At 48.9% G+C, this 14,970-nt stretch overlaps 4 protein-coding genes across 4 annotated transcripts; 2 read left to right on the forward strand and 2 right to left on the reverse strand.

Moving 5' to 3' along the window:
* The first annotated feature begins 858 nt into the window (after nt 1-858).
* Nucleotides 859-4,992, forward strand: F4807DRAFT_366846 (RecF/RecN/SMC protein). The gene is made up of 4 exons (XM_047995640.1): nt 859-1,100; nt 1,177-3,997; nt 4,055-4,490; nt 4,547-4,992. The coding sequence occupies exons 1-4, from the start codon at nt 1,063-1,065 to the stop codon at nt 4,840-4,842; spliced, it is 3,591 nt and encodes a 1,196-aa protein (XP_047856849.1). The 5' UTR covers nt 859-1,062; the 3' UTR covers nt 4,843-4,992.
* A 283-nt stretch (nt 4,993-5,275) lies between these two features.
* F4807DRAFT_415618 (glycoside hydrolase family 20 protein) lies at nt 5,276-8,221 on the reverse strand. The gene is made up of 3 exons (XM_047997060.1): nt 7,748-8,221; nt 7,171-7,688; nt 5,276-7,048 (listed from the first exon to the last, which is right to left on the reverse strand). The coding sequence occupies exons 1-3, from the start codon at nt 7,791-7,793 to the stop codon at nt 5,429-5,431; spliced, it is 2,184 nt and encodes a 727-aa protein (XP_047856850.1). The 5' UTR covers nt 7,794-8,221; the 3' UTR covers nt 5,276-5,428.
* A 50-nt stretch (nt 8,222-8,271) lies between these two features.
* Nucleotides 8,272-10,720, forward strand: F4807DRAFT_366866 (Serine/threonine-protein kinase Rio1). The gene is made up of 3 exons (XM_047995642.1): nt 8,272-8,365; nt 8,430-10,080; nt 10,170-10,720. Exons 2-3 carry the CDS (start codon nt 8,581-8,583, stop codon nt 10,278-10,280), a joined length of 1,611 nt encoding a protein of 536 aa, XP_047856851.1. The 5' UTR covers nt 8,272-8,365; nt 8,430-8,580; the 3' UTR covers nt 10,281-10,720.
* A 439-nt stretch (nt 10,721-11,159) lies between these two features.
* Nucleotides 11,160-14,655, reverse strand: F4807DRAFT_450460 (uncharacterized protein; the record flags this gene model as incomplete). Its single annotated transcript, XM_048000133.1, has 3 exons — nt 11,160-13,328; nt 13,432-13,574; nt 13,632-14,655. 3 exons carry the CDS (start codon nt 14,653-14,655, stop codon nt 11,160-11,162), a joined length of 3,336 nt encoding a protein of 1,111 aa, XP_047856852.1.
* Nucleotides 14,656-14,970: the final 315 nt, after the last annotated feature.

Below are 14,970 nucleotides of genomic sequence, written 5' to 3' on the forward strand. Positions count from 1 at the left end.
GGTCAATTCTATCCATAAAACGGACGTTCCTTTAATCGGAGCTTTTCTCAGTCTCTGCCTGGGTACCTAGGTATTTGTGCATGCTCCCGTGCACAAGGCTCCGGATCCAAGGGATAACTCGAGCAAGGACGATGCCTTTTAATATACCCAGGTATGCTATGGTTTATTTTGAATGCAATCAAACTGCGAGGCATACGGTAAATTCTAGGAAATTAAGATCAAAATCGGTAACTCTAGTTGATGATACACTTCAACTAAGTAAAATTCTACCTAGTATCAAAGACGATTCTATATATGTCTCAAGTACACGAAGCCTCCCAATCGTAAATCTTCAAGAGCAGCCACTTATCAGATGCATATCTAACTCATCGACTTTGAATACCTACATACCTACTAGTGACTCGGATATCACTGCGGCTTCCATCCTACTTAGTCCGCAGAAGACATATACCATTATCGAGGTAGGCACGTGCATAGTCTTCAAAATTTGAAGGTTAGAAATCTAGAGCAAGCACGTTCAGACTTTAGTGTAATCTGCAGCATTGGCACATTAGGTAGTATGTTGAAGAAGCCGTATTGAAGGCCATTTCAATATGGAAGGAGGTAAATGCATAATGCATAGTGTAATATATTAAGAAGGAAGGGCTTCAAACGGGATGTATGTAAGGCTGAGGATCGCAACCCCCTTCATGGATATCTTCTGGATACCAAACTCCATGTGACTTGCAAAGCCACAAAGCCACAATCTACAGTTGATGAACGACCCGGATTGCGGCTGGGTTAGCCTGGTTAGGTATTACTAACCCACCTAGGCAAGCACGCTAAGCAGTAGATTCGCCCGTTTTGCAAGATTTCCCCCACTCCCAAATTTATCGCGCCTCGAAACGCGTCGGAATACATTTCCAAGGTTACGTGACGTGACAATTTCGAAGTCTGACGAACCTTTCCTATTTCGCACAATCGCGATATTCCCAAAGTTTCATTTTCGAGTACATGACTCTTGCGCGACAAAGATTCTGACCCTGAATACGAGCTGCCCGACCGGCAGCGCCTACCGCGACCATGTATATCAAGCAGATTATTATCCAAGGCTTTAAGAGGTACGCGCCGATACCCTCGACGGCTCTGCAATACCCCATTGAGAATTGCAGCTTTGCGAAACTAACATCCAAATAGCTACAAAGACCAAACGGTCATGGAGCCCTTTTCGCCGGGTACGAATGTCATTGTTGGTCGTAACGGTTCCGGAAAGAGTAACTTTTTCGCTGCGATACGATTCGTGCTGAGTGATGCGTATACGCAAATGACTCGAGAGGAACGCCAGGCACTTTTGCACGAAGGTTCGGGCTCGGCAGTCATGTCTGCGTACGTTGAGGTCATTTTTGACAATAGCGACGACCGATTCCCGACAGGAAATAAAGAGGTTATTCTAAGGCGCACAATTGGTCTGAAGAAGGACGAGTACTCGGTCGACAAGAAGGTTTCCACCAAGGCAGACGTCGCGAACCTTTTGGAGGCAGCCGGATTCTCGAGATCGAACCCTTACTATATCGTTCCGCAAGGTCGCGTTACGGCCCTTACCAATATGAAAGAGTCAGACCGATTGAACTTGCTCAAGGAGGTTGCCGGTACGCAAGTCTACGAATCTCGCCGCGCGGAGTCGCTTAAGATCATGACGGAAACCAATAATAAACGAGAGAAAATCGACGAACTACTCGATTACATCAAAGAGCGTCTGAGTGAACTCGAAGAAGAGAAGGAAGAGCTACGCGATTATCAAGACAAGGATCGCGAGCGTAGATGCTTGGAGTACGCCTACTATCACAAAGACCAAGTTGCCACGCAAGAAGCTCTAGAAGAATTGGAAGACAATCGGCAAGGCGGCATGGAAGATGCCGATGAGAATCGCGAGACTTATAATGCAGGTGTGAAAGTTATCGCTACGTTGGACGCCGAGATTCACAAACTCCAGCAGCAAATGGAGCTCCTTCGTATAGATCGTCGACAGCTCGATGAAGATCGTCGAGAGAGCGCCAAGGCAATCGCACATGCCGAATTAGCAGTCAAGAACCTTACGGATGGCATGTCGGCCCAAGAACAAGCTAAACAGCAGCATGATGCGGAGTTAGAAGAGGTAAAAACTGCAATAGCACAGAGAGAGGCCGAACTTAAGAAGTTGATCCCCGATTTCGAGAAAGCGAAGCGGAAGGAGGCAGAGATCAAGCAGGCTCTCGACTCCGCAGAAGCTGGTCGGCAACGTCTCTTCACAAAGCAGACCCGAGGAAGTCAATTCAAGAGCAAAGGAGAGCGTGATGCATGGTTGAGAAAAGAGATAGATGATCTTAATGTGACGCTGAGTCAGCAAAGAGCGAATCGCCTCGATGCTGACGAAGAAGTCAAGTCTATCCAGGCAGGAATCCAACAACTCGAGGACGAGATCGCGGTCCTGCGACAGAAAAACGAAGGATTTGGCGACAACCGGCTAGCTATCGCCGAAGAAGTCACTAGCGCGAAAGACGTCCTTGACAAGCTCAATGAGGAGAGAAAGCTTCTTCGTCGACAAGATGACAAGTTGGAGACGATCATTGCAAATGCCCGAGGCGAGCTGGACAACTCCGAGCGAGAATTATCCCACACCATGGATCGAGTCACCTCGCGAGGTCTAGCAACCATACAGCGATTAAAGCGTGAAGGCAATTATCCCGGCGCATACGGCACATTAGCCGAGCTCTTAGAAGTTAACGAAGCATACCGATTACCCGTAGAGCAGGTTGCTGGCGCTAGCTTATTCCATTACGTGGTCGACGACGATAGAACTGCCACCGAACTAGCCAACGCACTTCAGAAAAACTACGGGGGAAGAATCACATTCATGCCACTCTCTAGGCTGAAACCGCGAAATGCAAATCTCCCTAGAGCCAATGATGCAGTACCGTTGCTTAGCAAACTCCAGTATAATCCGCAATACGAGAAGGCTTTCCAACAAGTCTTCGGCAGCACAATCATTTGCCCCAATCTTACCATTGCTAGCCAATATGCGCGAAGCCACGGCGTACACGGTGTTACTCCAGATGGAGATACCTCTAACAAACGTGGCGCGATGACTGGTGGGTATATCGACACTCGAAAGTCACGCTTGGAAGCAGTTCGAGCTGTCAATAAGTGGAGAGAAGAATATGAGAAATTGCAGTCTCAGGCCGGCGACATACGAAGGCAAATAGAACGAAAAGACCAAGAGATCACTAATGCGCTAGGCGAAGAGCGCAGATTAGCTCAAAGACTTCGGCAGATGGAAGATGGTTATGGACCCCTCCGCGCAGAATTAAATGCTAAGAATAACCAAGCCGGTCGTGAAAGGGATCGACTCGAAGCCGCGATCAAGCGACGAGACATTGTTGAAAGGAATATGAAGCAATTCCAGGACAACCTAAGTGCACATCAGGCCGAGTTGGCTTCAGACTTTAAGAAGGTTTTGACGGCGAACGAGGAAAAGCAACTGGAGAGTCTGGGTGCTAGTGTGCAAGAGCTGCAGAAGGAGTGGAATGAAATTAGCAGCAAACGGAGAGAGCTCGAAAATCGCAAGCGAAAGCTGGAGTTAGATCTACGAACCAATCTCCAGCTCAAGCTTGATCAGCTCACCAGTCAAGCATTCGAGACTGCTACTAGTGGTAGCAGCAATTTAAAGGAAGCTAAACGAGAGCTCAAGAAGGCCAAAGAAACGGCAACTTCTGTTCACAACAAGATTCAGTCAAATGACAAACAGATCGACTCTGCTGAATCTACGATCGCAAGTCTAGAGAAACAGAAAGCGGAGAGAGAGGCGCAGCAACAAGAAATTGCAAGGGAGATCAAGAAGCAGGAGAAGAGAATAGATAAAAACAGGCAAAAGAAGGCCCTGTTAACAGCAAAAGCAACGGAATTGGCGAAGAATATCCGTGATCTCGGTGTCTTGCCAGAAGAAGCTTTCGAGAAATATGAGAGGCTCGAGCATAAAACGGTAAGTCCAAGCTGAAGTGACTGGGCATGTTCATTACCAACTAATTTTATATCATAGGTCATCTCACGCCTTAAGAAAGTCAACGATGCCTTGAAGAAATACAAGCACGTAAACAAGAAGGCTTTTGAGCAATATAACAGCTTCACGAATCAGCAAGATCAGCTCCTCAAACGCCGCAAGGAACTCGATCAGTCGCAGGCGTCGATCGAGGAGCTAGTTGCTCACCTTGATCAACGTAAGGACGAGGCGATTGAGCGAACGTTCAAGCAAGTGTCGAAGGAGTTTGCCACCATCTTCCAACGCTTAGTGCCTGCTGGCCATGGCCGCCTCGTAATTCAACGCAGGGCCGATCGACGAATCGATCCGGATGATTCCGACGAGGAGCAACGCACCAGCGTAGAAAACTACACAGGTGTCGGTATCAGTGTTTCTTTCAACTCCAAAACCGCGGATGAGCAGCAACGTATTCAGCAACTCTCTGGTGGTCAGAAGAGTAAGTTCAACAGCCTCCTTAATTTAATTTCGACCCTCATGCTAATATGTGGTTAGGTCTGTGCGCTCTCTGTCTTATTTTTGCCTTGCAACAGACAGAGTCTAGTCCCATGGTCATCTTTGACGAGGTCGACGCCAACTTGGACGCCCAGTACAGAACCGCCGTCGCTGGACTTCTCCAGTCCATCTCATCCGAAGCTGGCACGCAGTTCATCTGCACCACCTTCCGACCGGAAATTGTTCACGTTGCCGACAGATGTTACGGTGTCTTGTTCAGAAATAAGTTCAGTACCATCAACTGTGTGAGCAGGGAGCAAGCCCTGGAATTCGTCGAAGGTCAAGCACCTAGATAGTCATGACAACGGTGGGGTCGGGGCTTGTGTGTATATGATGGTCTTCGGAAGAGGAGTTTACAGTTGAGTCGCGTTGTTATACCACGGGACATTTGGGAGGAATTGGTGCTATTATTTATTACTACTACTGTACGGTTGAGCTTATGATTTAAGGGGTGCTAATGAAGATTCACCTACTTTTTGGTATTCTACCTTTGAAGACTATGTGCTATTGATGATGTTAACCCAGTAACGGGAGTGGATGATCTAGCTGAGTTAATTTTCGGTATGAGTCATTAGGTCTAACAACATTAAATCAATCATAGCATGCCTCGAGGAAGCCATAAGCTTATTCTCGGGGGCCATATTTCGATGGGATGCCGGGAAAAAAATTTACTGTAAGCTAAAGCCAAAACCACATGGAACCTAGTCGCGCGAGCGTTACTTGAGGGTCGCCGTAAAGCTCTCTTTTCTCATGGAATTGACACTCGTACTACATGTGATGAATACTCTTAATTACCTCCAGACATCCATCTACGGAGGCTTTGTATAGCTAAAACTATATACGACGTACATGAACTAGGTACATCCCACAGTACTCCGTCCATCAAGCCTCAGAACTCAAACTCATCGCCGCGAGCTGCCCCGCCCATCCCGAGTTCTCGCCGCCGACCTGCGCGATCGGGGCCTCGACAGCGATGGGCGCCCACACGAACGAAGCTCCGTTGATGCCCAGGATAGCCAAGAACTCCTCTTCCTCCGCCGCCGTTGTGCCGCCTACCTCCTGCACGCTGGCGAAGGTGCGGTTCCCGCGCCCGATGATGCTCAGGTCGACCCAGGACCCGGCGGGCACGGTCGAGTTCAGCCGGTAGTAGTTGCCAGACGCAAACAGCGTCAGGTTCGGGGTCAGCATGAGCGCGGAGTCCGTGCCGGACACGAGGGTCGCGTCTTTGCCCGCGTCGAGCTCGGCGATGAGCAGGCGCAGCGAAAGTGTGTAGTCGCGGCCCTTGGAGGAGAGCGGGGTTTTGAGCGAGCAAGGGGCGCTGATGTTCAGGGTGGACGCCGAGGTGACGGCGCAGTCGGTCGAGGCGTGGTAGCCGTTGCCGGACTGGTCGAGGAGGGCTGTTTCCTTCCACGGGCCTATGGCTGTGAAGGATTGCTTGTCGGCCCTAGAGCTAGAGTTGTAGTTGAAGATTGTCGAGCTGGCGGATGGGATCGTGCGTTCTAGGTTCTGCGCTGGTACGAATGGGAGCAGAGTCGAAAACGCCGAGGTGAACTCCGGCTCTGAGAGGTCCCCTCCCCATTGCTTGTCGGCCAATGCTGGGATGCCGTCTTTCCAAGCGTAATAGGCTTCGGAGTATACGGTTGCGTTCGCGCCGTAGTCGTTCCACAACGCTGCGACTTCTCCGAGGACCAGAGGGTTGGATTTCTCCGGATTGTTAGCAGCCACGTTTACATCGAAGATGTAAGGTTGCCAGATTCCACCCGTAGCTGGATTTCCGTTGAATGTTCTGGCAACGTTGATAACTTGCGGATAGCTTCCGGACCACTTATTAACGACGTAAAAAGTATCGTCGGAATTTAAAACGGAGTAGTTATTCAAGATGTAGTCGTGATAAGGGTCGTCCTCGAAGAACTCCCAGTGCTGTATCGAGACGTTTTCATAAACATTAGTATACTCCGGTTTAGGTGGGAAAGTGCCCCAGATGCGAGTAGATTTTCCAGATTCTCCACATATATAACTAGCCATTTCATTGACGAATCGATTGTACTCGTTAGGGTCGCCGGTGTATTCATCCGCGCCAATGTGAACGGTTTTCGAATGAAACCAGTCAAGGAAAGTACTCCATATCGTTTTCATCGTAGGGATTGTCTCGGGATGTGAAATGTTCAACAAGGACAAGTCGTTGCTAAGTGCCAGCTCCGGTTTCCATTGAACTATGACTAATGCGTGTCCTGGAGCTTCGATTTCCGGGATGATGGTTACTCCTCGGGAAGCGCAAGTTGATTGGATCTCCTCAAACTGTTCCCTTGTGTAGGACTCGTTCTTATATTTGTTCAAGCCAGCAAGATCCTTGGAATCAGACCATAGGCGGAATCGAGCGTATAAGTCCAAAGACCGTTCCCTTGAGTAAATGGCGACATTGTTGTACAGATTATCACTGAGATGTAAGTGAAAGGTGTTCTGTTTGAAAAAGCTCATATAAGAACACAATTCAATAATAAACTGTTGCTCATTTAGATCAGCCCGTGTTTATCGCAGGAGCCAGTCGACCGGACGATAGTGTCGGCGGATCTCACGATCGGATCTCATGTTGTAATAACTGATATATGCTGAGATATACACACCTCTGGAGGGTAGTAATGCCGACCGGCGTCGAGCATCATACCTCGAATTCCCCACCCCGGAGCATCATCTGCTTCTCCATATTCTAAAGATCCATTTGAGAGAATCGCTTGTTGTAAGACAGTCCGCGTACCCCACCATACGCCCAAAGGACTAGCTCCAGATATGACAATTCCTGAAGCGTTGACGGAGAGCGAATAGCCTTCAGAGGTCTGAGCACCGCTGACATCTGTGTACTTGCTAGGATCTCCCAATGTGAGGAAGATGGAATCTGGTCTAGGCTCCTCTGCAAGGGAGGTATCAATCTTGAGGTTCAATGTGCTCTGTAAGTCGCCCACGAAGGTTTTGGCGAAATCTTGTAAAGTTGGCGGAATCAGAGTCTCGCCAGCCTCATCACGACTTTCGGCATATTTTGAGTCCACCACCACTGATTTGAGGGATTTGATTGAGTAAGTTCCACTATCAGACGTGGTAAAGGGAACGACAGGTATTCCCACTATCCTTGAGGCCACGAGAACGGCTTGACAAGTATTAGTCCCTAAGGCGACTTCAAATGTTATATAGGTGGTATGAACAAACCATGAAGTATTATAGCTAAATTTGCAAAATATAGACCAATCATCATTATACCGGTTAAATTGTATCATCGACTATATCTTTAGGAACGCGGATTGAGAGCCAACAGAGACATGATATAGAGCAGGTCGAATTATATTTCCATGTCCTCAGAGTGGCGGACATGTTACCTATTATATAATATATTTCCACGATTCCCATCTACGACATAGCCATGCAGAGAGATCTGACTCCCTGGTCCTCGCCATCTTAGAGATTGAGCGAATCATCTTGCTCTCAAGCTACCCCGGCAGAACGATGCTTGGAGGGTCATGTAACCTTGGTGAGCGGGGCTGATAAGACCTCCCAAAAATCGGTGACGTTGAATTCTTGAACTTGTTTAAGTATCGGCTTGATGCGTACCTAGCAGGTATGGAGATAGATACCAAGGTAGATAGGTAAGGTAGCAATGGAACGTTTATCTATTGCCTAAACTTGGTTCGCCTTGAGTTGAGATTCTTGCAATTAATTCCCACCAATGAAAAGGGGTTCTGTATACCAGCCACATGTGACGTCGAGACTCGGGCTCTGGCATATGTGGCGTAAAGATGGGGCGGTCGTGCCCTACCTAAACTTCATTAGGTATGTAGTACGTACCGTACCTCTAAATTTTTACGATAAGATAAGCTTAACAAAGATATTCTAGTGGGGTGATATCATTTCACGAAAGCATCTCCCCAATACATTCACGACCTTGGAATTGTCTACGATTTTTTCCCACTTGTTACTCATTTAACCAATCACTCTTTGAGCCTATTTACAGCCTAGTTAAAAACTCATCCTAGTGAAGATACGCCATGGCGACCGACGAGTCTGCGGCACCGCCTCAATTACCGACCAGCAGCAACGGTCACAATGAATCAACAAACCAAGAAGCCCCCAGAGATCCATCCATTGTTGCCCCCGAATCTTTAGATGTAGACGAAGCCGAAGATAGCGATTTAGACTCCGTCTTCAATCAAGACGACGATGTTGACGACGACCTTGACTTAGATGGGGAACCCGGTATAGCAAGAAATTACAATAGGCAACGGCCTTTAAATACCAGCCTGCAAAAGCCCGCCGCCAACACGGCAGCCAACATAGATGATCAGATCGCTGCTCTCTCAAAACACGCAGGAAAGATAAGATTGGACGATGTCAAGGAGGGCCAGGATCGCGAGAAGGATAAGGCCGATAGGGCTACAAGTGACCAAGTCCTCGATCGGAGAACCCGCATGATCCTCTATCAGATGATCAATCGCGAAGTAGTCAGCGAGATACATGGCGCAATCAGTACTGGAAAGGAGGCCAATGTATACGGCGCCGTCGCCTATCCCGATCCTGATGGCCCACCGGTCCAGCGTGCTATTAAGGTCTACAAAACAGCCATATTGAGCTTCAAAGACAGAGAGAGGTACATCACCGGCGAATACCGATTTAAATCCGGCGCGGAAAAAGGCAACAACCGCAAGATGGTGAAATTGTGGGCAGAGAAGGAGTTCCGCAACTTGCGAAGGATCCATTCTGCTGCTATTCCTTGTCCTGAACCTATTCAGCTCAAACTTCACGTGCTCGTTATGGGTTTCCTTGGAGACAGGAAAGGCTACGCTTACCCGCGGTTACGCGACGCGAACATTACGGATGAAGATGCCGATCAAGTTTGGAGACAGTTGTATATCCAACTCTTAAGTATCATGCGACGGTTATATCAAGTATGCAAACTAGTACACGCAGATTTGAGCGAGTACAATATTCTGTACAACGATAAACAACTTTACATCATTGATGTCTCGCAAAGTGTCGAGCATGATCATCCTCGATCGCTCGAATTCCTTCGCATGGATATTAAGAATACGGGCGATTTCTTCCGTAGGGAAGGTGTCGACACTTTATCTGATCGGACTGTATTCGACTTTATCACAAACTCGCAAGGTGCGGTGGAAGAGCCGGGCCTATCGGCCGCAATCGAACAGCTATATACATATAGTTTATCATCTTCCAACAACGAAACAGCAGCCGAGCAAGAAGTTGACAACGAGGTCTTTCGAAATCAATACATTCCCCAGACCCTAGAGCAAGTGTATGATATTGAAAAAGACGCTCAAGCAATTGGTGAGGGAGAGGGAGACAAACTCGTCTATCGAAATCTCCTTGCAGACCAGGTAGTAACAAAGCCGGATGCGGAAGACGCAAGCTCAGGAGACGAATCGGATGCTGGCGCAACTCTCACTCACGATAGTGGAAGTGACGACGAGAGCAGCTTTTCAAAAGGACCTCCTCGAGGGAAACGATTCCAAGATAAGGAGGAGAAAAAGGTGAGTTATATTCCAACACTGGGTGACGTAAACCCAGACGTTCACATACCTCATTCCTATGGCATAACTTACATACTGACACGATATAGCAACACAAGCATGCTGTCAAGGAAGCGAAGGCCGAGAAGCGAAAAGAGAAAATGCCGAAACATGTCAAGAAACGCCTGGTAGCTACATCTTCCAAGAAGAGGACTAAGTAAACTTGAGGTTGAATGAAAAAGAAAAAAAAAAGGTACTCATAGCCCAGCGTAAATATCTACCAACGGCAACATGAATACATCCAGCGTTTCAAGCTGCCTATCTTGACTACTACTCAATAGCACATGTGCCGCCGGAGTAGGGAGAAACCCACCCCCGACAGCCTTCCTGTAAGTGTTTCTTTAGATTCCGTCGTACGCACTTCTAGCAATCAAATGACGAATCCCCAAAGCGCAAATCCCAAGCTAGGCCACAGCGTTTTTGCCAGTTCCTGACAATAACCGTGGCTTAGTTCTTGGTAAAATGCGTCCTGAGCGACCCTCTAAGGGGTCATGCAGATCAAAGAGAGCCCTGATGATTGTCTTCATATTTCCTTTTTTTTCTTCCCCCCAGACACCTGAATACGTAGGTGGGCGAGTAGAAGGCTAACCAAGGTAGTACGTGAAAATGCTCAGCATTTGAAGTCACATATTGCCTTCTTAGATAGGTACCTATGTTGTGGCTTTCAATCGATCATTTAATATGAATTTTATACTATAGTACCCGCTACCGGATTATATCTATGCGTATCCTCCCTCTCTTTTTGGTAAATCCAACGAAGATGGGTATTGTAATATAGCTGTAAGAGATGACTATATCAAAATGAATAGGTATCTCCGTAGTTCAAAAATGCTCCGCAACAAATGTTGGATGTCGTAGTTGTGGTATATAACAAATAAAAAGACCCATGATATCCCTCCGTCCATGCTACCTAACTTGGGTAAATTTTTTCCCTGGTCACCTTCTGACCTCTCCTCCTGTTGCTTTTCTGGTACCGGCCATCCACTCTTCCCATCCGGTTCATATACTCGGAACACTTCGTGACACGTCATCGTCAAAGCTCATCTGGCAATTCCCACGCTCCCTCTCCTACCCATCAATATCTCCATTTCGACTAGCTCTATGGCGTACTCGGGCTCTCCTTCCAATGTTTCCCGTATCAGATCAACGGCGGCTACCGTCGTCGTGGACTGGCTTTCGCCGCTGCCGGTCGTGACCTGGATCTCGGAGTGCGGATCAGCGCCATGCTGAAGTAGCGACTTGACGGCAGTGACCCATCTTTCTCGGTTATCCATCAATCTCGTGCTCGACGACGTTTCCAGCAGATGCGTCATCGTCACGCTTCCTCTCGAGAAGTAGTGCCGTCCTGTCTTTAGCGCCCTGGTCCACACTTTGTCGTCGTCTCGTGCTGATGCTCCGGCGTCGAACAGGACGTCTAGAATACGGGAATCCGGCATATCGTGATGGAAATCCAAGTACTCTCCGCTGAGGCCGGCGCAGGCGCTGAAGCCTTCGGCCTTGGGACTGACAACATAAGGCAGAAGGTCTTGAGCCTTCTTTCTCCTGACTTCCGGATCTAATCTGCTCAGCTTCGTGGCGGTGTACCGTATCAGATTGGCTTGGACGGCGAGCGACAAGAGGTCCTTTCGCTTAGGCGGCTTGCCGGCGTCCATCGGTTCGTAGCCTGCCCAGTGTTTCCGGCACATGCTGGGTAGCCTGTGATCGTACCAATCGGGATCCTCGTGAAGCGGCTTGTGGTGCTGTAGCGCCGCAACCCATATCCGCTGGCATGTGCTGTCTAACTCATCCAATAAATCCACATATTTGTCCACGTCAGAAACCTCTTTATCGACCTTCTCGGCGAACCGCAGCGCGTTTGCGATCAGTAGCCAGGCACCAGGTCGAAATCGCCAGGTTGGCCAGGCCAGTACGGCCGGCCGGTTGAGTTCAAAGGCTTTGATATGCCTTACACACCCACTGAGGCACTTGAAATAATACTCTACGCTGGCAACCGGTTGGCAGCCCGGAAGCTTTAGCCATATGTCTTTGCGACGCACCCATTCCTTAGCGGTCTGGTGAACGAAGACCACTCGCTGACCGGTCTCGAGAGAGTTGGGATTATTGGAGGGCCCCGTCTCTGCGACAAGGAGGCCGGCGCAGGAGGTTTCTAAGAGGTTTGTCATGTGGTCGGTCAAGAGTTGAAGAGAGGCGTTATCGTAAGGATGCTGATTGTCTTCGATAGCTCTAAGTTGTCCTGTTGCAGGGTTTATATAGCCCTCTGCAGCGAGCGAGAGTGTAATTAAGCTGGGCGGCTGCTGCGCGCTTAGAACAAGGTGAAAGATCCTGGATGCAGTCTGCTGTTGCTCAAGAGTCAGATTCTCCAGCATACGCATATACAAGCCGTCAGGTCCTCCAAGATGTGTTGGAAGGGAATTCAGCATTGGCCTTAGCGTTCTTAAGCTGCAACCGATTACCATATCAATTGCTAACCTGGCCCATAGTATATCTCCGTTGCTCTTTTGCGCTAGCTCCCTGCAGAGATTCTTGGTATCCGGGAGTCCTGGAGCCTCGTCTTCGAGTCGGCCTGCCACGTACTGCGATATAGACTTCTCGGTGTGCTCTTGCAGTCTGATCCTAGGATATTCGGCGAAAGCTTCCTCAAAAATAGGGAGCTCACGAGACGAGACGATGAATTTGACGTTGTCCTTGTTGCCCATGCTATTAATGAGTTTTGATATTTCCACGTGCGAATCTTTAGCCCATTTGCTTTGTCCCCAAGCCTCGTCGCCCGTGTCCCTGTCGTAAGTGATATCGAGCTGATCTGGTTCATAGTGATCCTTTCGTTCCATAATGCGGTATTCATCTATCCCATCGATGAGAATGAAGAGGCGTAGGTTGTCAGACATGTGAGCGAAGATGGAGTACCAGGCCTGATTAAGATTATTGATACTTGTGAATAAAACCGGGGGTGGCCAATCGCCCTCGAAGAAGCTAGGGAAGGCAATTCTAATGAGGTCTCGCCTCGCAGACAAGATCTGGTATAAGACGCTACGTAGAAAGCCCTCATAGGATTTTTGAATGCGGTTACCGCCTTCGAACATGAAGAAGCAAGCCATGAGTAAGTCTCCTTCGCTTGCCCAGCCTTCGAGAAGCTGCTGTCTCACGGTCTCAGAACGCGCAATGCACTTCATGAGTGTCGACTTGCCAGAGCCGGCGTTGCCACTAATCCACTATTTCCGAAGTTAATGATTGCTCCAACATGAACCTCTATTCGATATTCAGAGCACCTGTTCTGTCAAGGCCCGAAAGAAAGAAATGTTTTGAAACACTTACTAAAACAGGATCTTTGGACCTGAAGTGCCTAGGCACTGCGGAGAGGTTCGGGTTCAGGATCCACTCGCACGTTTGGCCATAAGCTGGATCTATCCGAGATTCACGTTCATTCATGGTATCATAATAAATAGAGTTGAGAATTTCTGTCGAACGTTAGCAACGATTCAGCCACGGTCGGAGTAGACGCCAATGCCATATACCTTGGTTTCGGGGCTCTCTTGCCTCGGCTTCTGCCGGAGTCGGGCCCGATGATGCCTTCATGATCCAGGAAAGCATCTGTGAATATCCCACCTCATCTCTACTCTTGAATCTCGCAAGGTCCAGATGAGACACTCCCATATCATGCCTCGTCACATTGAAGCCTTCGTAAGCCGCCGAATCTCTCGGGACCATCGTCTGCACCGTTGATTTGCCCAATTCCATCCCATCGGTAGGATCGCTCGAGGTTGCTATCGTCGATGGTAACCTTTCTCTGATACACACGACTCTTATATCTCTAGAAACCATAAGAAATGTTGCATGCAAATTCTCGAAGGCTTTATCATTTTCTTTGAATGCTCGCAGGAGTTGCGGGGTTGGCGCAGATGGCGACAAGAGCGCTGTTGCGGCGATGCATTCACCCAATGATCGCTTTCCACTTCTGACGTGAGGTGTACCCAAAAAAACACAGCCGATAGTTCGCGGGTATACGTTGCCAAGTTCGACATGTGCACCGTATATTCGCGACATCGCAGCCGTGACCAAGGCTTCTTTGATTACGAGTCCTCCCAGGCCATGACCTATAAAAATGAGGGGCCGCGATATCCCACTACGGAGCCGTGCGATATCTGCTAAAAGGCTTTCTGCTTGGTCGATAAAGGTGCCGTTACCGCTCAAAGCGCCCATCCATCCCCATGCGATGATACGGACACCTGGAATGTCATGGCCGAGCAAGTCGCGAGGGTAACAAATACCCCCCTTCGTCCAGGTACCGGAGCGCGAGCCGAACAGTCCATGGACGAAGACGACGTCGAGGCCCTCTTCGGCATTTGGAGTTCCGTCGAAGAGGATAAGGGGACCTCTTCCATCGGCACGCACCAGGACCTTTTCCCTTTCGCGGGAGTCTAAAGTTGAACTGCTCGACCGACCTACACGATCCAGGCGCAGGCTAGAAGACGACGATGTCTCCTTCGATCCTCGAGCGGCACGGGTTATCCTGGCTAGCGTCTCTTTGATCCTGTTCATTGTTCGTGAGCGTTCTCCCCTTCTCTCAACATTGTCAAGGGACGATGATGTCGTAGTTGAGGTTAATGGCGAAGAAGAGAAAACCTTAGAGTTTCGAAAATGTGGTGTTTTGAAACGCGAGTCTTTACCCATGAGCGACAGCGACCCGTGCCGAGTCGTATGGGAGAGCCGAGTTAATTCTGCTAACGGAAGGTAGCCGTTGGAGCCGTCCGACTAATAACCTGGGTGGTTGAAAGTAGCCATGCAAAAGGCAAGGGAGTCGGCTGCTGGGATTCGTGGCCCAGCGGAGCTACCAAAGAGCCCGTGTCGAGCCCG

The sequence above is a fragment of the Annulohypoxylon truncatum genome (assembly GCF_022578515.1).
Source record: "Annulohypoxylon truncatum strain CBS 140777 unplaced genomic scaffold F4807scaffold_7, whole genome shotgun sequence".
NCBI lineage: Eukaryota > Fungi > Ascomycota > Sordariomycetes > Xylariales > Hypoxylaceae > Annulohypoxylon > Annulohypoxylon truncatum.

Coding starts and splice junctions, on each gene's coding strand:
- F4807DRAFT_366846 (XM_047995640.1), top strand. CDS start 1,063: ATGTATATCAAGCAGATTATTATCCAAGGCTTTAAGAG. Junction 1,101..1,176: donor ATTATCCAAGGCTTTAAGAG/GTACGCGCCGAT, acceptor ACATCCAAATAG/CTACAAAGACCAAACGGTCA. Junction 4,491..4,546: donor ACTCTCTGGTGGTCAGAAGA/GTAAGTTCAACA, acceptor ATATGTGGTTAG/GTCTGTGCGCTCTCTGTCTT.
- F4807DRAFT_415618 (XM_047997060.1), bottom strand. CDS start 7,793: ATGATGATTGGTCTATATTTTGCAAATTTAGCTATAATACTTCATG. Junction 7,689..7,747: donor TTTAGCTATAATACTTCATG/GTTTGTTCATAC, acceptor ATACTTGTCAAG/CCGTTCTCGTGGCCTCAAGG. Junction 7,049..7,170: donor GGCATTACTACCCTCCAGAG/GTGTGTATATCT, acceptor AATGAGCAACAG/TTTATTATTGAATTGTGTTC.
- F4807DRAFT_366866 (XM_047995642.1), top strand. CDS start 8,581: ATGGCGACCGACGAGTCTGCGGCACCGCCTCAATTACCGACCAGCAGC. Junction 10,081..10,169: donor AAGATAAGGAGGAGAAAAAG/GTGAGTTATATT, acceptor GACACGATATAG/CAACACAAGCATGCTGTCAA.